Source organism: Lithobates pipiens, unplaced genomic scaffold, assembly GCF_037356315.1.
Source record: "Lithobates pipiens isolate NorthernLeopardFrog02 unplaced genomic scaffold, aLitPip1_a1.2 Scaffold_16, whole genome shotgun sequence".
Classification (NCBI taxonomy): Eukaryota; Metazoa; Chordata; class Amphibia; order Anura; family Ranidae; genus Lithobates; species Lithobates pipiens.
Window position 1 is genome coordinate 113,780,774 of NW_027507748.1, and position 26,860 is coordinate 113,807,633.

Sequence of the window (26,860 nt, forward strand, 5' to 3'; positions counted from 1 at the left end):
CTTTTGAAAAATTCCTTTATTAAAAATAAAAAAATTAAAAAAAGATTCCAGCGGCGGTAATCCACTCTTGCTATCCAGCGACGGACGGTCATCTCTCCAGCGATGTCTCATCTCATCCAGCGCAGCGAACCCTCCATCCTTCTTCTGTCTCCGTGGAGGAGACACTGCAGGCATTCCGGCGGCTGACATTTCTTATATACGGAGGGCGGGGGCCACCCGTCACCTGACCCCGCCCCCCTCTGACGCAAGGAGAAACCCGGGGTTCCCTGTGACGTATGGGTGACCCCGCACCCCTCTGATATAACACAGGCAGGTTTCCGTTACATCAGAGGGGGGCGGGGTCACCCATACGTCACGGGGAACCCCGGGTTTCCCCTTGCGTCAGAGGGGGGCGGGGTCAGGTGACGGTGGCCCCGCCCTCCGTATATAAGAAACGTCAGCCGCCGGAATCCTTGCAGTGTCTCCTCCACGGAGACAGAAGAAGGATGGATCGCTGCGCTGGATGAGATGAGACATCGCTGGAGAGATGACCGTCCGTCGCTGGATAGCAAGAGTGGATTACCGCCGCTGGAATCTTTTTTTAATTTTTTTATTTTTAATAAAGGAATTTTTCAAAAGTGTGTTTGTTTTATTTAACCATTTTTTACACTTTCTTTGTGAAATGGTAGGGGTACTTTTGTACCCCCTTACCATTTCAAACAGGGGGGGGGCGGGATCTGGGGGTCCCCTTGTTAAAGGGGGCTTCCAGATTCTGATAAGCCCCCCGCCCGCAGACCTCCACAACCACCGGCCAGGGTTGTGGGGATGAGGCCCTTGTCCTCATCAACATGGGGACAAGGTGCTTTGAGGGGTCACAGACCCCCAAAGCATCCTCCCAATGTTGAGGGCATGTGGCCTTGTACGGTTCAGGAGGGAGGGGGGGCCGCTCTCTCGTCCCCCCCTCTTTTCCTGCGGCCTGCCAGGTTGCGTGCTCGGATAAAGGGTCTGGTATGGATTTTTAGGGGGAACCCCACGTCAATTTTTTTTTAATTTGACGCGGGGTTCCCCTTAATATCCATACCAGACCTGAAGGGTCTGGTTATGGATATTTAGGGGGAACCCCACGTCAAATTTTTTCTTAAATTTAAGGCAGGGTTCCCCTTAATATCCATACCAGACCTGAAGGGCCTGGTAATTGAATTTGGGGGACCCCCACGCTTTTTTATTTATTTATTTTTTTATTTTTTTTATCGACTTTCAATGAGTGTTCTCTGTATTACGGAGCCGACAATTCATAATAGCTGCGAGTGATTTTAAAGGACTTTTTTTCCTGCATAAATGACACTTTGTGCAGGGACAGTTCTAAGCACGGGAAACATGCGCCCCTTCACAGGCATACTATAGACAACCCCCCCCCCCCCCTACGAAATTTAAAGGAATATTACACTTTTATTGTTTCACTTTAATCATTATTAAAATCACTGCTCCCGAAAAAACGGCCGTTTTAAAACTTTTTTTTTGCATTGATACATGTCCCCTGGGGCAGGACCCGGGTCCCCAAACACTTTTTAGGACAGTAACTTGCAAATTAGCCTTTAAAATTAGCACTTTAGATTTTGAACGTTGGAGTCCCATAGACTTTAATAGGGTTCTAAAGTATGCTATATACTAGCTCCGTCGAATCTTCTTTATACATTCGACAGACACCATAAGCCTTCAAAGACAGATTCGACCGTAATTCATGTGGATTTTCGGACGAATGCAATTTTTGAACGAAAAACGAAATAAATAAAAACGAATTTCGGGAGTAACTAAATAAATTAAGTTTTCAGCCGAAAACGAAATTCCGAAACGAAATATTTTACTCTGCACATGTCTACCAATTATACACTTATTGGTATTTTTATTTTATTATTTTTTTTTGGCAGAAAACAAAAGAAGAAATTCATTTATTTTTCATTTTCATTTTTATAACAGAAATTAGAAAATATTGTCTTTTTTTTGTTTATATAACAAAAAATAAAAAAAACCTAGTGGTGATCTAATACCCCTAAAAAGAAAGTGATAAAGATGCTATCAATTTAATTTGCATACAGTGTTGCGAATCGAGCAGTTGCTAGTTAAAATAGCACAGTACTGAATAGAAAAAAAAAAAGCCCTGGTTATGAAGGGGGTAAAACCTCCCAGAACCCAAATCATAGCATTCCTGGAGTTATTTTTTAACCAGCCTTCTCCTATTTTAGTTGCTTTAATAAATGAGGTCCATTTTACATTGCAATATTCTCTGTCTGTTCTTTCTTTTTCTATGTTGATGTGTGTATCTGACATGTTTTCTTTAAAAACAGACATTAATTAGAGTGTGTTTGATTGTGGTCAGTGGAGTCATTTTTCTTGGTATCATGTGACCAGTTGTCAGGAGCCGCACAGATTTCTCAGTGTGGGAGCTGGCCCAAGTACTGAAATCCTTCTATGCATACATAAGCTTGGCACTGCTGGCAGGCAACAAAAGAGATTGTTACTGTTTGCTCTTGACAGTGTTATGAGAACAATTGCGGATTACGGAGTTATTAATTCATCCCAAGAAGTATTTCCCTGTTTGATCAAATTACATTCTCCTGCCAGAGCTAATGTATGTTTACTATCGCAAGGCAAAGCACACTGTAGAAATATTCCGCTATATTTTGAACCATTGGGAATTACTTATAAAACAACTTGTAAAGACTTCCTTCTTTTCACCTGACTTGCTTGCCATAATGTTGATGTTCTTTAAAGTGAATCAGTGCCCAGACTATGCAGAATAAAGTATTAACATATTCTGAACAGACGGTCAGGCTTCATGTACACTGCAACGGATGTTTAGGAGAAGTTGGGAGTTTTTTTCAGCTGCCCCTTAACTCTCATCTGTTATCTTATCAGTACATGTACACAGGGTCATTTCCAGGCAGTTGAGTTTAGAAGCATATTTTGGAAAGCAAAAAAAATGCGTTCAAGATGGATGTTCGGAAGCAATTGAAATGCCAAAGGTCTGTAACCGCGGTTAGCCGCGTTTCATTTACAGCAGTTTTTAATGGAGATAAATTTTTGACTATTTGGGAAATATATATATATATATATATATATATATATATATATATTTATTTAAAATGCTCCTAAACGCAAACGCGGCTAAACACGGCATGTAAATGCGGCAAAACATTTACTATCTGTCAAATAAAAACATTTAGGGGAAGTTTTAAAACGTCCCGTGTACATTAAAGTGGTTGTAAACCCTTACAACCAACTTTGACCTACAGGTAAGCCTAGATTAAGGCTTACCTGTAGGTCCAAGAAATATCTCCTAAACCGATATATTTGCCGAAAGACAGGCACCGCTCAGCGCGCCGCGGTCAACGGCGATGTCCCGTGCGCATGTGCGGGAGTGACGTCATCGCGGCTTTGCCGAATGACAGCGGCGGAGCAGCGAGACCCATCGAGAAGAAGGAATGCGCCGGACTACAAGGGACAGCGGTGACTTCGCTGGCTCCTGTGTCAGGTAAGTGACACATAATGGACTACTATGCGATGCATAGTAGTCCATTATGCTTTACCTTTGCAGGGAATGAAAGAGGAAGTAAACTCATCAGGTATTTTACAGCATAGAAAGGGACTGATTAAACAGAAAAAAAACACTGTGCTGTTTAACCTGCTATAAGGGAACCGGATCTCCTTTTTCTTTTTATTTTGCACCAGTTTTATTAAAATCACCCCACCCCAATTATCCTTTGATTTTCTGTCAGCGCTGCAGAGATTTACCATCTTGTACAGTGAGGAAGAGAGTTGTTTGCTCATCAACTCATCCATTCAGAAAATGTCCTGTGTTCTTTTCAATGAATATAAGGCATTCTCTGATTGGACAATGTGGAGAGGAAGTGTGGATGACGTCATAACCTATCCTTGTCCAGATAGAGAATGTCTTGTATTCATCGGAAAATGCAAGATGTGTTCAGATTGGAGGATGTGTTGAGCAAGTGTCTTTTTATGTTTACTGTAAGAGATGCAGCACCACAGGAATATCAAAGGATAAACTGTATTATACACAGATTACAAATAAAAATTTGAACTTCCAATGCAACCCTCTGGAGGTTCTATAAATGTTATGACATTTTATTGACACTGGTTGGTACACCTACCTTGGGCTGTGGTACTTGTTTTTGAACCATCCTTAAGTCTCATAAGGGTGTGTAGTAGAACAGGTTCTTGGGTAGTGGCACCTGCTAAGGTTTAATAAATATTTTTGTTGGTTTCACACAGTTAGTGCATTTCAACATCTTCACGTGCAAATATCAAGTTTTAAATGTTATAAAGATGTAGCATATTTGGGCCATTATCTAACCTGTATGTAGGCAACAAACCTGGTTTAATCTTTGCTACCTTATCTATCTGCAGCCAGATGACCTAGTATATTGGGTGTTATCAATTGAAAAATAAAATCAATCAGCTCTTATTGTAAAAGCCCCTTCCTAAACCATTTAAAGAATCTTCTTTTTCTATACAAATTGATGATCCCCTTGTCCCCTTTATTTTATTAGAATTTTATGTAATAGACCAATACACACTGGCACATAATTGTGAAGTGGAAGGAAAATAATAAATATCTGAAAAGTGTGGTGTGCATTTGAATCTCAGTATAAATACAGCTGTTCTGTGAAACCCTCAGAGGTTTGTTAGAGAACCTTAGTGACACCAGACAGGCCAGGGATAAAGTCGTGGAGAAGTTTAAAGCAGGGTTAGGTTATAAAAAAAATCCCAAGCTTTGAACATCTCAAGGAGCACTGTTCAATCCATCATCCAAAAATGGAATGAGTATGGCACAACTGCAAACCTACCAAGACATGGCCGTCCACCTAAACTGACAGGCCAGGCAAGGAGAGCATTAATCATAGAAGCAGCCAAGAGGCCCATGGTAACTCTGGAGGAGCTGCAAAGATCCACAGCTCAGGTGGGAGAATCTGTCTACAGGACAACTATTAGGCCGCGTACACACGGGCGGACTGTTCGCCCAACCTTGTCCGCTGAACAGTGTTTGGGCGGACAGTCCGCTCGTGTGTGGGCTTTCAGCGGACAGTTTCAGCGGACAGTTGGACGGACAAAGTCTTTCGGAAATTCCGAAAAACTGTCCGCTGAAACTGTGTTTGAGCGAACAGTCCGCCCGTGTGTGGGCTTGTCCGCTGTACTTTCGAAATGAGCGGACTGTTCCCGCTCGGAAAGTCCGCCCATTTCGAGCACGTGTACAGGTAGGCGGGGCCCGCGAAGGAGACGTCGCGGGCTCCGCCGCCTGGAATGGGCTTAAAGGGGAACCCCAACGCCGAAAAAAATCGGCGTGGGGGTTCCCCCCAAGTCCACACCAGACCCTTGTCCGAGCACGCTACCCGGCCGGCCAGGAAAGGGGGGCGAGCGAGCGCGCCCCCCCTCCTGAGCCGTACCAGGCCGCGTGCCCTCAACATGGGGGGGTGCCTTGGGGAAGGGGGGGGCCGCGCGGCCCCCCCACCCCAAAGCACCTTGTCCCCATGTTGATGAGGACAAGGGCCTCTTCCCGACAACCCTGGCCGTTGGTTGTCGGGGTCTGCGGGCGGGGGGCTTATCGGAATCCGGGAGCCCCCTTTAAGAAGGGGGCCCCCGGATACCGGCCCCCCACCCTATGTGAATGAGTATGGGGTACAATGTACCCCTACCCATTCACCTGTGAAATAAAGTACAAATAAAAACACAACACAGGGGGAAAAAATATTTTATTGCACAGCCGGGGGTCTTCCGTCTTCGGGGGTCTTCTCGCCGGACTCCTCCGCTATGTGTGTGTAGCTCTTTTGCCAGCGGAGGAGTCCGGCTTTCTTCCTCCCCGCCGCCGGCCTCTTCTCCCGACTTCGGGGGTCTTGTCCCCCTCTTCGGTTCTTCTGCCGGGCCACCGCGCCTGGTCCGGTGGCCCGGTCTTCTGTCGCCGTCTTCCGTTCTTCTGTCGCCGCCTTCGGTTCTTCTGCCGGGCCACCGCGCCTTCTTGTAGCTCTTTTACAGGCGGTGGCCCGGTCTTCTGTCGCCGTCGCCGCCTTCCGTTCGTGTTCTTCTTCTTGTTCTTCTTGTTCTTCTCCTGGAGATGTTGACTCGACGAGCTCTCCGGCCGGAATGCCGGGGACGCGCTGTGCGGTCACTTATATAGTGACAATGGGGCGGGGTCACATGGTATATGTCACATGGGTTGGTCACATGGGTTGATGTCACATGGGGACTATGACATCGTAAGGGGGCGGGGTCACCATGTGACATCAACCCATGTGACATATACCATGTGACCCCGCCCCATTGTCACTATATAAGTCACAGCGCAGGGCGGCTCCGGCATTCCGGCCGGAGGGAGCGACGTGTCAACATCGCCTGGAGAAGAACAAGAAGAAGAACACGAACGGAAGGCGGCGACGGCGACAGAAGACCGGGCCACCGCCTGTAAAAGAGCTACAAGAAGGCGCGGTGGCCCGGCAGAAGAACCGAAGGCGGCGACAGAAGAACGGAAGACGGCGACAGAAGACCGGGCCACCGGACCAGGCGCGGTGGCCCGGCAGAAGAACCGAAGAGGGGGACAAGACCCCCGAAGTCGGGAGAAGAGGCCGGCGGCGGGGAGGAAGAAAGCCGGACTCCTCCGCTGGCAAAAGAGCTACACACACATAGCGGAGGAGTCCGGCGAGAAGACCCCCGAAGACGGAAGACCCCCGGCTGTGCAATAAAATATTTTTTCCCCCTGTGTTGTGTTTTTATTTGTACTTTATTTCACAGGTGAATGGGTAGGGGTACATTGTACCCCATACTCATTCACATAGGGTGGGGGGCCGGTATCCGGGGGCCCCCTTCTTAAAGGGGGCTCCCGGATTCCGATAAGCCCCCCGCCCGCAGACCCCGACAACCAACGGCCAGGGTTGTCGGGAAGAGGCCCTTGTCCTCATCAACATGGGGACAAGGTGCTTTGGGGTGGGGGGGCCGCGCGGCCCCCCCCTTCCCCAAGGCACCCCCCCATGTTGAGGGCACGCGGCCTGGTACGGCTCAGGAGGGGGGGCGCGCTCGCTCGCCCCCCTTTCCTGGCCGGCCGGGTAGCGTGCTCGGACAAGGGTCTGGTGTGGACTTGGGGGGAACCCCCACGCCGATTTTTTTCGGCGTTGGGGTTCCCCTTTAAGCCCATTCCAGGCGGCGGAGCCCGCGACGTCTCCTTCGCGGGCCCCGCCTACCTGTACACGCGCTCGAAATGGGCGGATTTGCCTCCTCCTTACGTGGGCGAGTCCGTTCATTTCAAAAGTTGAGCGAACTGTTTGCCCAACCTTGTTCGTCAAACAGTCCGCTCGTGTGTGGGCAAGTCCGCTCATGCAAATTTTGAGCGGACTGTTTGACAAACTGTTTGCCGAACAAGGTTGGGCGAACAGTCCGCGCGTGTGTACGCGGCCTTAGTCTTGCACTCTACAAATCTGGCCTTTATGGAAGAGCGGCAAAAAGAAAGCCATTGTTGAAATAAATCCATAAGAAGTTCCATTTGCAGTTTGCGAGAAGAAATGTGGGGGACACAGCAAACCCGTGGAAAAAGGTGCTCTGGTCAGATGAGACCAAAAATGAACTTTTTGGCCTAAAATCAAAACACTATGTGTGGCGGAAAACTAACACTGCACATCACCCTGAACACACCATCCCCACCGTGAAACATGGTGGTGACAGCATTATGTTGTGGGATGCTTTTGTTTAGCAGACACAAGGAAGCTGGTCAGAGTTGATGGGAAGATGGATGGAGCCAGATGCTGGGCAAGCTTAGAAGAAAACCTGTTAGAGTCTGCAGAAGACTTGAGACTGGGGTGGAGGTTCACCAGCAGGACAACAACCCTAAACATACAGCCAGAGCTACAATGAAATGGTTAAGACCAAAGCCTATTCATGTGTTAGCATGGCCCAGTCAAAGTTCAGACCTAAATCCAATTGAGAATCTGTGGCAAGATTAAAAAATTTGTAAATGGTACTCCTGCACTATCAAACAAACAATGAAAGTGATTAAGACTGCCGCAAACACCGAAACGCAAAATTCGTGGCTCTAATGCCCCATACACACGATCGGCTTTTCCAACAAATATTGGATGTGAGCTTGTTGGTGGAATATCCGACCATGTGTATGCTCCATCGAACATTTGTTGTCAGACTTTCCGCCATCAAATGTTGGCTAGCAGGCTTTCAAATTTTCTGCCAACAAAACTTTGTTGTCGGAATTTCTAATCGTGTGTACACAAGTCTGTCGCACACAAGTTCACGCATGCTCGGAATCAAGCAGAAGGATCTGCACTGGCTATTGAACTTACTTTTTCTCGGCTTGTCATACGTCTTGTACGTCAACACGTTCCCACGTTCATAATTGTTGGCCAACATTTGTGTGACCGTGTGTATGCAAGTTTGAGCCAACAAACTTCAAACAAAAATCCACAGTTTTGTTGGTTGATCGTGTGTATGGGGCATTAGTGTATGAATAAAAAATTATGTTGGGCTGTCCCCAATAACGTAAAAAATTAAGCAATAAATATCATAATCAACAGAATAAAGACAAACATGAACAAATAAATAGATGATATTTCTAAATGTCCATAATCTCAATTGGTAATGAAGTGGCTACTACAGTGACTAGTAAAGTGATAAATGAGTAGTCCCAGTGAAAGCAATCTGATTTCATAAAAGGTGCAATGAAGGTGAAGGTGCTCTACTTATTGCCCTTTCAAAGGGTGAAGTAAAAGGTGATTGGTGTCTCTTCATATAGTGTATATGACACCTCCATGCTCACAAGCCTCTCACCTTACTGCTGTAAGGTTACGGCATTGGTTAAATATCTTTCATGGGGGATCCTTGTGCCTCGTCTTAGTTTTAGAGATCTCTCTGAGATGAAACGCTGTCCTAGGGGCTGGATATGTGGTAATACCCCCTTAGGTGTAATTCTGGGATGTCCACCTGGTCTCCTCTGTGAGGTAATATGCAAGCAAAGGGGCTCCAATAGTGTATTACAGTTTCATATAGTATTTTATTAGAAAAAAAAAAACATACATGTACTCACATTTCAAACCGTAAAGCAAGGCATGTAATACACAAACGGCAAGCTCATACTCCTACATCACGTCCGGTTTGTCTGCTGCCCAATCCCAACGCATATCTTCACACGTCACGTGTCTTCATCAGGGGATTTTCCTTTCACTTCACAATTATGTACCACTTTGTGTTGGTCTATCACATACAATCACAATAAAATACATTTACATTTTTGGTTGTAACATGACAAAATGTGGAAAATCTCAAGGGGTATGAATACTTTTTCAAGCCACTGTAGGCATTTTGATTAGGCTGCTTCTAGGACTCCTTTTCCAAAATATAGATGGGTCTTTTCTCTCTTCTTTTTTCGTGTAGCCAGCAGACTGAACAAAATAAATTTTTGCAGATTCCTCGAGCTACACAAACAAGCTAGATGAAGGAATCCCCCCCCCCCCCCACTCATTGTATTCTGACAGGTGGACTCCCAGAATAGACTGTTTAGCAGCTGCTGATTTACAAAAGTTTTCTAACATTCCCATTCAACAAAAGTCAATTTCTGTTGAACCGGGTCGTCCACTCGTGTATCAAAATTTGGCTGGTCCCCACTTAATCGGACGAATTTCAAATCCTCTGTGGCCAGCTTAAGTTCTATTTTCGATCCATTTTATTTACTTGGTTACCTGCCTATTCATCCCCTCTATAACCTCTGTGTCTTTTTGACAATGCGATGGCCAAAACTGGTCCCAGGATTTTTTAGGTGATTTGTACAGTCAATATATGGCCGTTACGTGTCTTTTTATACAGCCTAAATTTTGTTTGCATTTGCAGCTGTTAGTTGACATTGAGTAGCACTAAACAGAATTGAATCCCTTGTCACAGCATACCGTTTTACTAAATAATCATTAGCATTGTAATAATGATACAAATGATAGTTATTTTTCTAATATACGTTTATATAAAATCTCTTTTCATGTTATGAGTTCTGCCTGTCTGCTGACCATCTCTTTCCACTATTCCTGGGTCCCCTGCATGCTTTGCAGCTTCTCTTCTGCTGTTTACTTTCAAATTATACCTTAGATTGTAAGCTCCTTGAAGACAGGGACAGATGTGAATGTAAAGATACACCATTGTGTTCTGGGTTCGAGTGGAGACTTCCTGTCTCATACCCGGAACACAGTGCGGTATGCTGGATGTAGCCTTGGCTTCATACAGTTTATACTGCACCTCCAGCGGCCCCACATTTTAGTGGGGGACATAGTGCCAAGCTTAGTTGGTTTGGTCCTTTTATATGTAAAATATGTCAAAAGCTGGAGTTCAGCTTTAAAGATTATATTCTCACCTTCCACTGGATTAACTGTGGGTATAGGATTGGGTATATAGGATTGTATGATATTTTTTATTTCATTTATTTATTATGGTTGAACTAGATGGACTTGTGTCTTTTTTCAACCTGGCTAGCTATGTAACTATATTCTGACTCAAGCTATGCAAGTGCAAAAATCATGTCTGATAAAAAATTTAGACTAAAAGGGAACTTACCTTGTCAGCCTGATTGTTGGAGAAGAGATGGGTATTAAGATATCCCAAGAGGGTCTACAATCTAAAGAAATGTAGGTGAGCATGCATGTGTGCTGGATTTTTCTAGTTCATCTGCTGTGTATGGTAGACTTTTAGGAACCAGGCCAGGAGAACAAGAATGTGTTTTGCATGTAGCAGTATAGTGGTAAGTTAGTAACCAGAGAGTGTTAGAGGACTGACATAGGTAGATATACCTTCTCTAGTCACACTCACTGGAGACAGAAAATAAGGTTTTGCGTTGAATTCTAGCCGATATGTATGAAAAGAGGAGTAGATTTATCATATCTGTTACATCTGGGGATCCAGCTCAACCCAATTGGTAAAGTAGAACTATAGGCAAAACTTTTTCTTTTCTCATTTTGAATAGAGCAAGGAAGGATTCTAACCTCCGTCAGATTTTTTTTTTCTTAATTTCCTGTCCGATAGGAAGTGATAGGAAATCCCTGAACATTAAGGGACATCTTTGGGGACCCCCAGGTCACCAGAACTAGTGTCCTCATTGGAAGTTTTATCCTCTATTATTTTTCTGGGGAAAACCCAAAATTTGGGATTTTCCTTTACTTTCAATGATGATAGTAAACAAGAAAAATAGGGTGAATATCCCTAAGGGGCACAGACAGCAATAAAACCAGCAATAAAAACACTCTGTCCAAATCTAAGAAAAACAAATGTGCTCTTATTTATACTTTAAGGTCACAAAAAGTTTACAGTTTGATATGACATGCTTAGCTAAGACCTGCTATAGAGGAATAACTACAGAACATGAAGGCTGAGTGACAGTACCAGGAACTACTGTATTTATTGGCATATAACGCACTTTTTTCGTTGTTATAAGCCAATACTTAAATTTTAGCGGCCTCCGAGGGCACAGGGAGGGGGCAGGACGAGCGTCGTCAGATTACATACAGTGAGAATCTCCTGTTTACTCGGCAGCCTCTGTAGTAGGAAGTCCCATCTACTGGGCCATTATTGGACGACTATTCTGTCTATCATAGGAGATTTTCACTGCATGTAAACTGTCGGCGCCCCCCCCCCCCCTCCCAGGCTGCAGAGGGGCATTGATCAGGCTGCACTGATGGCGATGGTGAGGCTGCTGCATTGAAGGCATTGGTGAGGCTGCTGCATTGATGGCGATGGGGAGGATGCTGCATTGATGGCAATGGTGAGGCTGCAGATGGGCATTGCTCAAGCTGCATTGATGGCAATGGTGAGGCTGCTGCATTGATGGCATTAGTGAGACTGCTGCATTGATGGCACTGTTGAGGCTGCCGATGGACATTGCTCAGGCTGCATTGATGGCAATGGTGAGGCTGCAGATGGGCATTGATCCTTACTTTGCTTAAAAGTTCCTTATTTAAAATGTACGTTTTTTTCCTGAAACTTCCCCCTTAAAATGAATGTGCGTGTTATACACCGATAAATACGGTATTTTCCATAGTTATCCATTGGATTGAAACTTTTATACTCCACCAGTTATTTTCTAGGGCAGGTTTCTATTTCATGAGTAACTGGGGTGTTGTTGGGAAGAGGGATTCGACACTTTCATAGATGACAATTTTTCCTCATGTGTCTGACTGTTAGAGACAACCCAGAATCAGTACATTTATTTCCACATTAGAAGAAGTTTTTTTTTTTTTTTTTTAATGTATAAAAACAGTTTATTTGCACATCATGCTTGATGGAGTTCTTTAATGCTCTATAAAAGACATGTGGCTCTCTTCAGATTGGTCATTGAATACCCAAACTGTTTTAATTTGAGCATTTTAATATAAATAGTTTCCAGTAAATTGTTATTTTAAATAACATATTCCTTTTCTAAAAAAATCCTTTGTTAGTAGCTATACAAGGTTGTCCAGATTAAATGTTTTGCTGTCTGCAAAAGCATTCCGGTTCCTTCTGAAATTGTACAAAAGCAGGTATTACGGTCATGTATTACATTCCCACAAACTGGGCGGCTGCTGCTTTTGTCTGCTTGGGTTGTGCAGACCGATCTGCTTGTAAACGTTTTTCACTATATGCAGAACAAGACTTGACTTACTGCCAACGGTCAGAATTAGAATTTGGCAGCTGTAAACAGTCAGACATTTCCTCGCCTGCTCCCCTGGGGATGGTAAATGGGAAAGAAGAGTTTTTCTGTGTGATGTGAGCTGAGACCATAATTGCTGAACATTATCCACATAGAACAGCAAATCAGCTAACATTGTGCATGAATTTCAGAACACATAATAACTAATTGGGAAAGTAATGGAGACGTGGCCTATAGTACCCAGCCTTCTCTGTTTTTCACCACTTCAATACAGGGCATTTTCACCACCTTCCTGCCCAGAACAGTTTTCAGCTTTCAGCGCTGTTACACTTTGAATGACAATTGAACGGTCTTGCAACACTGGACCCATATGAAATTTAGATAATTTCTTTCCCCCATAAATAGAGCTTTCTTTTGGTGGTATTTGATCACCTCTGCGTTTTTTATTTTTTGCGCTATAAACAAAAAGAGAGTGACAATTTAGAAAAAAAACACAATATTTTTTATATATATATCTTTTTGCTATAATAAATATCCCATTTATCCCCCCCCCCCAAATAAAACAGTTTAGGCTGATATGTATTCTTCTACATATTTTTGGTAAAAAAAATCACAATAAGCTTATATTGATTGGTTTGCGCAAAAGTTATAGCGTCTACAAAATAGGGGATAAATTTATGGCATTTTTTTTGTTATTTATTTTTTATTTTTTTACTAGTAATGGCGGCGATCTATGATTTTTATCGTGACTTGCGTCTGACACTTTTGACACTATTTTGGGACCAATCACATTTATACAGACATCAGAGCTATAAAATGGCACTGATTACTGTGTAAATGTGACTGGCAGGAAAGGGGTTAACACTAGGGGGCGAGGAAAGGATTAAATGTGTATCCTAGGGAGTGATTCTAACTGTAGGGGGAGGGGACTCACAAGGGGAGGAGACCGATCGGTGTTCCTCTATAATGGGAACACACCAGCTGTGTTCACTGGCAATCGCAGGTGCCCGGAGGATATTACGGCCTAGTGGGGAGGCATGTGCGCGTTCTGGAAGTAAAAGATGTCATATGGAAGCGACCTGGAGTGACAAAGGGTTCCTGCCGCCGTTATATAACTGTGTGCGTTAGGGAAGTGGTTAAAGTATAAAAACTTTGATTTTAGACACAATTTAAAGTGGTTGTAAAGCCTAAGGGGTGAAAAACCTTCTGTGCTGCAGCTCCCCCCCAGACCCCCCCCTTTTTTTTCTTACCTGAACCCGATCCGATCCAGCGATGTGCACAGGCACTGTCCCTTTGCTCATTGGACAGATTGATAGCAGCAGAAGCCGTTGAGTCCTGTTGCTGTCAGTCAAATTCTGTGACATGGTTGGTTTACACTGGTAAATAAATTGGTAAAAAAAAAATGGTGCTGTATCTTTCTAGCAAAAGCTCATTTTCTCCAGGAATGAATGACACTTAATATAAAACCACACTTACCAGCTGACTGTACTAGGGAGAAAATATTTAGGGCTGCAACTAATGATTATTTTCATAATCGATTAATCGGCCGATTATTTTTTGATTAATCGGATAAAATCATAAAAAAAAAATTATGACAAAACTGAGTGTTACACTCAAACTGCATCACAACATAACTATTAAAGTCAATTCCTCATTCATTACTGACAATGCAGTGAGGGGGCTGACCCTAAATGGGAGAGGGGACCTACTGGAGGATGGGAGAGAGTTAGCTAGTTTGGAGACCAAGCGTTAGAGCTAGTAGGTTGGGAAGGAGTTTGGAAGAGAGACGTGGGAGAGGAACCGGACTAGAGGGGGTTGTGATAGAAAAGGAGTTTGGTTGGACAAAGAACCAGACCCAAAAGGGGGGGGGGGTGGGCTGGGGCAAGGGAGCGGACCAAAGCGGGCTGGAGGGACCGAACTGGACCAGGAACACCGATGGGGCACTATTCCTCCCCCCAGGAGCACCAATGATGGGCACTATTATCCCCCAGGAACACCAATGATGGGGCACTATTTCCTCCCCCCAAGGAACAGCAATGATGGGGCACTCCCCCCCCCCCCGAACACCAGTGATGGGGCACTTCTCCTCACATAAATACCAAGATGGATGCTTTGCAAAGTTCACTATATTTAAAAAGCTAGCTGCTACCTTATTGCAGCGGTCACCGGCTGCTTTTCTTCTCTCTCTCTCTCTCTCTCTCTTGCTCTCTCTTCTCCCTCAAGGCAGCAAAGCAAGTGGGTCTGAGAATACCGCACTGACGTCAGAGAGAGGCAGACTTGCCTGGTCACATGAGAGCCGCTATGAGAGGTATACAGTGGCGACCGGCCTTTTACACGGGTTTGTAACACTCGGCTGGACATGGGACTGAAAGGCAGGGAAGATGGTGCGTGCCATTAATCATGCCCTTGCATGAGCTTGAGCATACAAAGTTAAGGGCCAGCCAACAGACATAATTCTGCGTGGATTAGATCGGGGTTTCTCAACTACAGTCCTCAAGGTGCCCCAACAGGTCATGTTTTCATTATATGCCTCAAATGAAACGGCTGTGGTAATTACTAAGGCAGTGAAACTGATCAAATCACCTGTGCAAAATAATGGTAAGCCTGAAAACATGACCTGTTGGGGCGCCTTGAGAACTGGAGTTGAGAAACACTGGATGAGATCATCCTTACTTCAGTGTGATTGTAGAACCTTTAGTGTCCTTAAGTAGATTATCACTTGTAGAGCAATCTTATTGCGACACGCAGAGTTATTTTAAATGGCAAATACATTTCATTAAAAAAAAAACTGAACCTGAAAAAGGGGAGTGGAGATATGGATAGTAGCGATCAAAGGTTCATTTTGGTCTACGTGCTTCTGTTAGTACACATATGGTTGGATCCGGATGTTTTTTGTTAAAAGTGGTATCTCCACATTCCTCTTCTGTACTCCCTTAGCTCATTGTTGGGTTTGTTTTCCTTGTGTGCTGCATGGTAGGGATGATGTTTGAATTCGCTTCTACCTTGGATTCAAGGCAAATCTTGTGGTTTTGAGATTTTCGGTCCTAAGTGCCAGTTTGCCCAGGCTTAGAAGGGCCAGTAAGGATGCTTTTGGATAAGCCAGCAACCTCACTAACAAAGAAAGGCAAAGAGCAGCCAAAGTGTCTGTGTTTTAGAAATTGTGTAGGATATTCTGGACACTCAATTCATTGCTTAGGGGAACTACCACCACAGTGGTAGTTCCCCTAAGTATAGAGGCTTGCTTACTTGGCCTGGTTAGATCCCTAGCCCCTCGCAGGGCACTTAGAACCCTTCTTAGCCTACTCTTTTATGCCTGTAAAGCTATACTAAAATGGAAATCAAAGGAGGCCACTACCGTGATCCTTTTGCAATAATTGATTAATGCTGTGTTACTTTTATATAAGAATACTTATAGTTGGGCTCATAAGTTTACATACCCTGGCCGAATTTATGATTTCTTGGCCATTTTTCAGAGAATATGAATGATAAAACGAAATCTTTTCTTTCACTCATGGTTAGTGTTTGGCTGAAGCCATTTATTATCAATCAACTGTGTTTACTCTTTTTAAATCATAATGACAGCAGAAATGAATCAAATGACCCCAAGAAAAAGTTTACATACCCTGGTGATTTTGGGCTGATAACATGCACACAAGTTGACACAAATGAATGGCTATTAAAGGTAGCCATCCTTACCTGTGATCTGTTTGCTTGTAATTACTGTGTGTGCATAAAAGGTTAGCGAGTTTCTGGACTCATGACAGACCCTTGCATCTTTCATCCAGTGCTGCACTGACGTTTCTGGATTCTAAGTCATGGGGAAAGCAAAATTGTCAAAGGATCTGTGGGAAAAGGTAATCGACTGTATAAAACAGGAAAGGGATAAAAAAAGATATCCAAGGAATTGAGAATGTAAAGCAGCAGCGTTTAATCTCTAATCAAGAAGTGGAAAATAAGGGGTTTTGTTAAAACCAAACCACAGTCAGGTAGACCAACTAAAATTTCATCCACAACTGCCAGGGAAATTGTTCGGGAAGCAAAGAAAAACTCACAGATACCTTCAGGTGAAATACAGGACTCTGAAAATATGTGGTGTGGCTATTTCAAGATGCACAACAAGGAGGCACTTGAAGAAAGATGAGATGCATGGTCAAGTCGCCAGAAGAAAGCCATTACTATGCAAATGCCACAAAGTATCCCACTTACAATAAGCCAAACAGCCCAGAGACAAGCCTAAAATCTTCTGACACAGTCATTTGAAGGGATAAGACCAGAATTGAACTTTTTGGCCACAACCATAAACGCTACATTTGGAGAGTCAACAAGGCCTATCATGAAAGGTACACCAATCCTACTGTGAAACATGGAGGTGGATCGCTGATGTTTTGGGGATGTCTGAGCTACAAAGGCACAGGAAATTTGGTCAAATTGATGGCAAGATGAATGCAGTATGTTATCAAAAAATACTGGAGGAACATTTGCATTTATCAGCTAGGAAGCTGCGCATGGGATATACTTGGACATGCCTATATGACAATGATCCAAAACACAAGGCCAAGTCAACCTGTCATTGGCTACAACAGAAGTGAAGGTTCTGGAGTGGCCATCTCAGTCTCCTGACCTCAATATCATTGAGCCACTCTGGGGAGATCTCAGACGTGCAGTTCATGCAAGACAGCCCAAGAATTTACAGGAACTGGAGGCTTTTTTCCGAGAGCAATGGGCAGCTTTGACATCTGAGAAGATAAAGAGCCATGAGTGAAAGAAAAGTTTTTGTGTTATCATTCATATTCTCTGAAAAATGGCCAAGAAATCTTAAATTCTGCCAGGGTATGTAAACTTATGAGCACAACTGTACCTCCCTTGTGCATGCCCCCACAAGTTCTCTAAAGTGTAGGATATTTGGCTCAACTACCCCTTGACTGCCACATCCTGAAACACTAGCATCCCCCAGAAAGGGTTGGGGAAAATGCTCTTGGGGATATTGTATTTTATGTATTAATCATATGTTTTGAGGGTGCATATAGTCTCAATTAATAAACCATTGGAGATGTTTTGTACCATTTGTTAATCTTCTATATACCCTTTCATTTTAATTGTTATGTTTTTTCTCTTTTGCTGTTTCAATTTCTATTTTTGGGGGGGGGGGGGGGGTTGAGCTGGGGTATGCCCGAGGCTCTTGCTTAAAAGGACAAAACCCCAAAAAATTATTTTCAAAACAATAAGGGGAAAAAAAATTGTAGGGAAAGCTGATAAAATGCTTAGGGAGAGATTAGGGTCACTAGGTAAACTAGTCTAGCCTAGGCCAGTGATGGTGAACCTTGGCGCACCCCAGATGTTTTGGAACTACTTTTCCCACGAAGCTCAACTACACTGCAGAGTGCATGAGCATCATGGGAAATGTAGTTCCAAAACATCTGGGTTGCCAAGATTCACCATCCCTGGCCTAGGCTATCCGAGCGGAAGTTCTCCTCTCCCCCTCCCTCCCTGCAGTCTTCCAGGACACGTCACAGGTCCCAGAAGACTGTAGGACCATTAAAAAAAGCGCAGCTTGTGCATGTGCAGAGGGCAGTTGTGAAGCCAAAAGCAGCATAACTGGCTACCCACACTTAGGATGCCAGTGGCGTGATCCCGAAGGCTAGTGAAGAACTAGTTAGGACAACGCTGGATTCCAGGACAGGTAAATGTCCTTTTATTAAAAGTCATAAGCTACAGGATTTGTAGCTGCTTTTTTTTCCCCCCCAGAGTGAACCTCCTCATTTTTTATACCGTATATAGAGCACTGCCTGACTTGTTACTTTTTTGTCTTCAACTAGGTTACGGGAAGCTCTGGTAAGCTGTACACCTGCTACAAGGCATGCCACTACTGTTCCTGTCCTGCCTTCACTTTCTTAGTGCTCAGGAGAAGCGACAGCATGCTGGTAAGAGATATATGTATACCAGGGGACAATGTAAAGCCTATGGGGGAGATTTACTAAAACTGGCGCAAACAGAATCTAGTGCAGCTGTGCATACTAACCAATCAACTTCCAGGTTTTATTGTCAAAGCTTAACCTTTAGGGTCCATTCACACAGGGGCAACTCAGATCCGACTTCAAGTCGCCCCAAGTCGCCTCAGGTCGCACAACATGTAGAAATCAATGTAAGTGAATGAGAGCCGTCTTAATGCACACTACTGAAGTTGCTCTGACTTCAGAAAAGGTTCCTGTACTACTTCAGTCCGACTTGTAGGCGACTGGTACCCATTGATTTCAATGGAGGTCGCCTCCAAGTCGGATCTCCGTCTATACGGATGCGACTCTCAGAGAATTATCAGCTCTCAAAAGGGAACTCCACGCCAAATAAAAAATAAAAAAACGGCATGGGTTCCTCCTTCTAGAGCATACCAGGCCCTTAGGTCTGGTATGGATTTTAAGGGGAACCCCCTACGCCGAAAAAAGGCCGACTTCCTGAATCCCGTGTTACCTTGCTGTTTCTCTCTCTCTCCCTGCATGCTATGCACTCCTCTCTGACAGCCCCCCTCCCCCTCAGGACTAGAGTAGAACTTGTTGTTCACACCTACAAGGCAGTGGGTTTCCCTGCCTCTCTTTTTTTGGGGAAGGAGAGCAGTAATCAACCACCCCCCCGGGTGGCCGGCAGCAGCGCCTTGAGCCCTGAGCCCACCCTTTCTTGAATCCTATTAGAGCCTCTGGGTCTAATCACGTGCGTAAAAAAATAAAAAAAAAACCCTGCATGTAGATCAGACAACGGACACATGGATGGGGGGGGGGGGGGGGCGGCGCCCGTGAGCCCCTAATGGATGGGCCGCCACTGTAGAGACTATCCAATCCTGAAAAAATAAGTTTATAGCAACATATATTAATAAAAAAAACATACAAATGCCATGCGTTTAAGCGTATACATATGTGAAATCTCATCTAAACATACATTGTGCAGCATTATGAGTGAGACTACCCAAAACTATTCCCTTTTTTAACTTTTCAATTAGTATGTGTAACAAAATAACACACACAACATATACAGTAAACGATTTCCCATCAATCCTCCAAAAGCGATTAGTGAAAAAAAAAAAAATTAAAATTAAAATCCAGTGTTTGGTAACACTGATATATCAGGCACTTCTCAGACCTCTTAGAATGTGGAGGGTGTGGAGGGGGTGAACATATATCCTTGGTGTGGTATGTGGTGATTTGAAGAGGGTTTTTCTTTTTTATTATATCAGCATTTCTAATGTTCTTTTTTTTTTTTTCCACTAATCACTTTGAGTATTATTGGTAAATTCTTGTTTACTGTATATGTTGTGTGTGTGTGTTTTTTTTTCCACATACTAATTAAAAAGTTGAAAAAGGGAATCGTTTTGGCCAATCTCACCCATAACGCTACACAATTTTAGATGAGATTTCACGTATACACATAAATGTGTGAGATATGTATGTTTTTTGATTATAACACGTTATAATAGAGATAAATGGAGAGAGGTGTGTATGAAGGTGGCAGGGTTGAGAAATAGAGAAGGAGAAAAGAGAGGTACAGAGAGTGAAAGATAAGGAAATAGAGAGAGATACAGAAAGAGTGAGCGGTATGGAGATAAAGAAGAAATATTTTTGATATACAGTATATATAGACACGTGTATAATGCGACTTTCCATTCTTATTCTTATTCTTGTTATAATCAGAGCTTTGTGAGACAGAATATCTGCATCTCCCCAGGTTCTCCTCGCCTAGTCACAGCAGTGTGGAGCTCACAGGGGCGAGGAGAAAGCTGAGCAGTGAAATGCTAGTGCATGTGCCAACCCCTCCTATACAGGCACAAAGGCAATTCACGGGAATTGTAGTTTCTTATTAGCTCAGTGAACTACAATCCTAGATGGCATTGCCAGAAGGAACTTAGGAAGCAGAAGAGAAGTTTTCAGTGCATTTTTTAAAATGACTCACAAAAATGGGATATGCAGAACTCAGAACAGATATGCCGCGTACACACGAGCGGACTGTATGGCGTACTTAGTTCGTCATACAATCCGACGGACAGTCCGTCGTACTTTCGACTGAACGGACTTGACCACACACGGATGCACAAACAGTCCGTCGAAAGCTTGCGCGATGACGTGTACAGCACGTACGACGGGACTAGAAATAGAAAGTCCAAGACACAGCAAAGCACCCTTCCGTCGTGTAAATCCTTTCTGGGCATGCACCATTCTTAGTCCGTCGAACTAGCATACTGACGAGCGGATTGTCCGCTGAAACCAAAGTACGACGGACAGAATTTCGAAAAATCCGAAATTCTTAGTATGCCGGACTGCACGCTGAAAAAGTCAGCTGAAGCCCACACACGAGCGGATTGTCCGCTGAAATGTGTTTCGACGGACTAAGTACGCCATACAGTCCGCTCGTGTGTACGCGGCATAAGTGCATATTATTTTATAAAGAAATATTTGCCACAATTAAAAAATCTTTGCGGACCAGGTGCATATAACACTTGGCCCCATTCTGAACTGTGACCAAATTGTGCAGAAAAGCTAATTTTTTATTCTATTTGTGATGTGCGACAGCTCCACCCTAGGCTAAAATCCTATTTATGAGAATTCCCATGGGAAAAGTACAGCATAGCAATGTAGCCATCGTCCTCATCTCCATGTGCTGTGAAATGCCTCTAAGTAAATAGCCAGCGAAGCTCCTCTTTCTCAGAGAAAAAGTGACCAAACTGAACAGAGGTTCCCTAATACTAGCACGTGCTATACAAATAACATATTGGCAGATATATGCACTGTTACTACTGAAATATTGGAAACAGGTTGGCTGGGCAGTCAAAACAACTGTAACCCAGTTAAACATTTTTGGGATAAACGGGAACACCACTTGCGAGCCAGGGCTTCTCATCCAACTCCCGATCTCACAAATCCTCTTTTGGCTGAATGAGCACATATTTCCACAGAGACACTCCGCAACGGGGATGGCATGATGCAATCTCCTTGTCCAAGCACCAACATCGTCAATATTGAAGATTGGACAGGTGTAGATGGTATAGCGGTGAGGGGGTGTGGCTTGTTAACTATGCATTGGGTGGGTTTTGTGCAGACTCTGTATGGGCACTGAATAAGCACTGTGACAATGTCTCTTTAAGGTATCGCCAGACAAAACTTTTTTCTTTACTGGAAAGCGTTTGAAAGGTTTAAAACGTCTTTTGGGTTTTAGTGCTCTCTGTGTCCCTATTTGGGAGATTTCCCTTTTGTATATGTTACCAGATTGTTTGAATCCTTTATACAACAATGTTACTGGGACAAGAAGAGAAGGGAAATCTCCTTAATGAAACATTATACAGCAGTACAAACTTGACAGACTGCAAAACTATAAAAGTAAAAACTTGTTTTAGCCTTAACTCCGCCACATCCTTTAAATATACTACATAAACAAAAATGAAAGTGTGATTAGGAACACTCCAGTGAAAATATACAATACTTAACCACAGTGGCGGCTGGTGCTCAACATTTTTGGGGGGAGCAAACAAACTGAAAAATATAAAAAAAAAAAAAAAACAGCCTGTGCCCATGGAATGCAGCCACTTTGCCCATCAATTGCAGCCACTTTGCCCATCAATTGCAGCCACTGTGCCCATCAATTGCAGCCACTGTGCCCATAAAATGTAGCCACTGTGCCCATCAAATGCAGCCACTATGCCCAGCAAATACAGCCATTATGCCATCAAATACAGCCATTGTGCCATCAAATATAGCCACTATGCCATAAATTACAGCCAGTGTGCCATCAAATATAGCCACTGTGCCCATAAAAAGGAAAAGACCACTGTGCCCATCATATGCAGCCACTGTACCCATCACATGCTCGGCTCCTCAGGCTTCCTCCGCCATGTCTCCTCTCCCACCAAAGTGTTAGGTATCCAATAGGATTGCCTAATGCTTTGCCCGGTTGGGAGACAGGTATCACTGACCTACCAGATTGGCAGGGGGGAACGTTAGTGTGAAAATAGCAAAAATGTATTCACTATCATACAACGAGATGGGATGGGATGCAGTGTTCTGCTCCCGGAGCCCACCCTATTTTGAAGCCTATTAGAGCCTCTGGCTCTAATCACATGCTTCAAAATACACACCCCCCGCCTACCCTCACCATAGTATTTCATGTGTCTTGTGTCCTGAAAGGGGCCGGGGACATGATTGGGGGGGGGGGTGGTGCACGTGCGCCCACAGTGCATGGGCCACCACTGCTTAATCATGTTACATATTTTCTTACCAAACTAAAAGCAGAAGAAACGTATGAATATAAATAAAATACACATATTTACCAATAATTAAAAACAACTGGACAGCACCTCTGCCCCTTGTATGACTGGGTGTTTTGTACATTAAAACTTAAGAACCGGGGGCGTGTCCAAAATGGCGCAGGGAGCAGACGTGTTTTAGAGCTGCTCCGTCATCCGGTACTTTTATCCTCCTTTAATCGAGTGCAAGACGGCTGTTATCTCTCAGGGGAACTGTGTTCCACTACCCTCCTCTGTACTCCCATGCCTGGCTACAGAAAATGGGGCTCCTCTCGAAAAAAACAACCCGCCAAAGGATCGATCAGAAGTCAGGGGCAAAGCAGCAGCCACTGTCTGCAATACTCTGGCCATGCAGAGCTGCCTGAGGAGACGTGCATGATGGCTTCGTTCCTTCCAGCACCAGAGCCCTCAGCGTCCTCCTCTGAGTTTGCTGAATTAATGCAGGCTATTACTGCATGCCATACTGCATTGACAGACAAAATAGATCATGTACACACGGAGCATGGATTAATCTGCTGAGATCTGGATACTTTCCGAGGCCACATGGCGAAGGTAGAGCAGAGGGTTTCCTCGGCTGAGGACGTGAAAAGGGATCACTTGTCAGACCTCCACATGCTGAAAACCAAGGTCAAGAACCTGGAGACTAGAGTGGCTAGAGCAGAGTACACCGAGAACCAGATCCGTCAGCATAACCTGCAGGTCTTGGGACTACCAGAGGGAGCGGAAGGTAAAGACCCCATTTTCCTTTATGGAAAGTTTACTGCACACCCTTCTCCCAGGAGCCTCCTTCTCACCTCAGTTTGTTCTGAGACAGGGATCTGGTACTGCAGGAGGCCCATGTGGGTGAGCTGAAATTTGAGCATGCCAAACTCCTTATATTCCCTGACTATTCTATTGAAACAGAATGACTACCGAAATCATTCGACCATGTCCGGATCCGCCTTCATGCACAAAGCTTTAAGTACAGTATGCTTTTCCCAGCGAGACTCCGGATTCAAGATAGAAACCTGGTGTGCTTCTTCATGTCACCTGAGGAAGCACCCTCTTGGCTGGATACTGTTAGATTGGGGTAATGGTGGCTGCTACCTCCCACTCTCCTGGATTACCTATGGCAGTACATAAACTACTTGATCCTGGTCCTTTGGGATGCCCTGCGGCTTACCAGACTGCTGCCTGAGGCACGAACTGATCCTCTCTACCTCCTTGCCGCTCCTAATGGGCCCAGCAGTGTAACTGACCCATGACCACTCAGTTTATCTAGTCCTGTTGACCTAAGTATATCAGGCCTAAGTCCTAGCACCTGTAGCTTCATGGAAGCGGAGCTACATTATCTGCATTTTCTTTTCTTTTTGCTCTCAGATGTTTATTAGCTACCTGGGACATTCCCGTGGACTGTAACAAGTTTTGTACCCCCAGCTTGCTGGGAGACCTGCACTCCATTTATCCTCCGGATCACCCTAGCTGTTATGGGTTAACAGACTTATACACTGTATGCCTCTTGCACATGTTGCCTCCGTTGCCTGCCAGCCTGCTGTGCCTAGTTTGGGAAGATATACCGCTCCCAGTTTTAGAGAGGTCGGTGGGGTGGGGGAGGATGTTCCATTATTTTCTTGTTCTTTATAACTGTATGCACGTGACACAACTAGTTGTACCTAATTTATGCTTTAGCTCACTGGACAACTCGGCGACTGGCATTCTGCTGGATGGCTGTAGTCTATCTGGGCGAGCACCGATCCCTAAGTCTCCTTCTAAGATGTTGATCCTAATGCTCTGATGGTGTCCCTTACGGTGATTTTCTGGAACACTTACCTCTCCTGTAAAGAGGCCCCTGGTTCCTAAAGGCCTATAATCCTCATATCTGTGTGTTCCAGGAGACTCACCTAGTGGGGAGGAAGACTCTCAGTCTTAAAAAACCCTGGGTGGGCCACCAGTATCACTCAAGCTATTCTATCTGGAGCGCTCCAGATGACGTCTGAATGACGAAACGCGTAGGACGTGGCCAGGCAGCGTACACCTCTTGCTTAGACGGCAGCACAGCCGGGCGGGATTTTCAAATAGAGCATTTCAAGAAAACGTTTTTTCAAATCGAATGTTTGTGAGTAGTTTTAACTTTATATTAATAAAATTCATTTTACAAACATACTGCACAATGGATATGCCTCTTACTTGTTGCATATAACGAGGCACGCTACACGAACGGAGGAACGAGGGAACACCAGAGACAAGCCAGAGAGCAACACAGTGGCTTACACTGTGAAGGCTGATCCACCCCGGATTCTGGTTCTACCTCTGGTGAGAGCAATCACATTAGCAGTCACCGAGCACAGCGAGCAGCAATTGCAGTCACCCTCCTCCTTCTCCTTTTAAAGACACTCATAACAGATTTTTTCACCATTTTTTTACTATTTTTTCACTGTTTTTTCACTGTTTATTATTATTATTATTTAAAAAAAAAAACGATTTTTGTTTGTTTTTCCAATATCTAACTTTTAATTTTCACTTTTATATGGGCTAGTCATTACTATTTTTATAATTTTCTAGGCCACTCACCTCTTCAATTTTAATTTTTAATTTTAATTTTTATTTTTTATCCTTTCACGGGCCATTCGTCACATGGTATTTTATGTGAGCACTAATTGAGATATAATATACAAAATTGTTAATTAATCATATATTTACTTTGGAGTTATAATTGTGTATTTCAACACTTGCACATGTTCTTTCACTTGCACTTGCACTTTAATACTTAAATAGAGGTATCGCATGTTTATTTATGGTCTACTAATATTTACAAGGAAGCATAAAAACATATATGTATAAATAATTATTGGAGATTACTGTTGGGTATGAACAGATAGTTTTTACTTTGATTTAGGTTTATTTTAATTTATTTTATTATTTACCAGCAAGCTGGAAAATCTATATAAACCATAACCAATTATTAATTTTTCAAACCAAAACGGTATAGCGCCAAGTCTATTTCCCCTCCTCATTTCACTTTATTGTTTTCACCCACACTGGGTGGAAATTGAATAGAGGCCGCTCATACCAAAATTACACTAAACTGCTCCATAGCGCGACCTTACTCCCTCCTCTTTCCTTTTATTAGACATTACCATTCGTAGATTGTTCACCCATATAGATCTAGCGGAGGAGGGCAGTCCAGGAGTGGTTGCAGTATTAGAAGCTGAGAAGGCATTCGACTCGGTTGAGCGGTGTTCTGCCTAATAGAGTCCGGCCATCGATATGTGTCCGTTCCGTACTGCGCATGCGCAGTACGGAGCAGACGAAGCTTCGGAAAATCTCCGAAGCTGAACGGCGCCTGCGCCGTGAGTGGAGGAGGTAGCCCCACTATCCAAGCGGACATAGGGTTTAGAATTTTAGAGGGCCCCTCGCGGGCGAGCTTCGCTCGCCACGCTTCGGGCTCGGCCTCGCTGCGCTCGGCTCTTTTTTATTCTAACTCTATGTCCACTTGGATAGTGGGGATAGAACCTGGACTCACGGCGCAGGCGCCGTTCGTCCTCGGCAATTTTCGGAATCTGTGCTCCTGTGTACTGCGCATGCGCAGTACGCAGAGGACAGCATCTGATAGAGGACCCTAATTGACAAGACAGCGGCTCTTTCGCTGGCAGGTGTTAGAGTGCTTTGGCTTTGGACCTAGGTTCATTTGTTGCATCCAACTCCTGTACAGGAACCCAACCGCCAGAGTCAGAGTCAATGGCCTACTGTCTGCCCCCTTCAATTTGAGCAGAGGTACAAGACAGGGCTGCCCCCTCTCCCCGGGGCTCTTTGCTTTGGAGATAGTGCCCCTGGCAATCCTCTTGCACCAGGAACCCAGGGTGAAGGGAATTCCAGTTGGAGTACTCCAAGAAAAGGTGTCTCTTTATGCGGAGGACACATTATACTCCGGGATCCGTGTCAACTGGGACAAA

The 26,860-nt window shown here is 44.3% G+C and overlaps 1 protein-coding gene across 2 annotated transcripts in view; it reads left to right on the forward strand.

The window, feature by feature from the left end:
- Positions 1 to 26,860, forward strand: part of ZSWIM7 (zinc finger SWIM-type containing 7) — a 310,444-nt gene that overhangs the window by 239,862 nt on the left and 43,722 nt on the right. For both annotated transcript variants that reach the window (XM_077480306.1, XM_077480307.1), the window contains one exon: positions 18,466 to 18,570. In XM_077480306.1, coding sequence (XP_077336432.1) covers positions 18,466 to 18,570 — 105 coding nt within the window. The remainder of the gene's footprint in view (positions 1 to 18,465; positions 18,571 to 26,860) is intronic.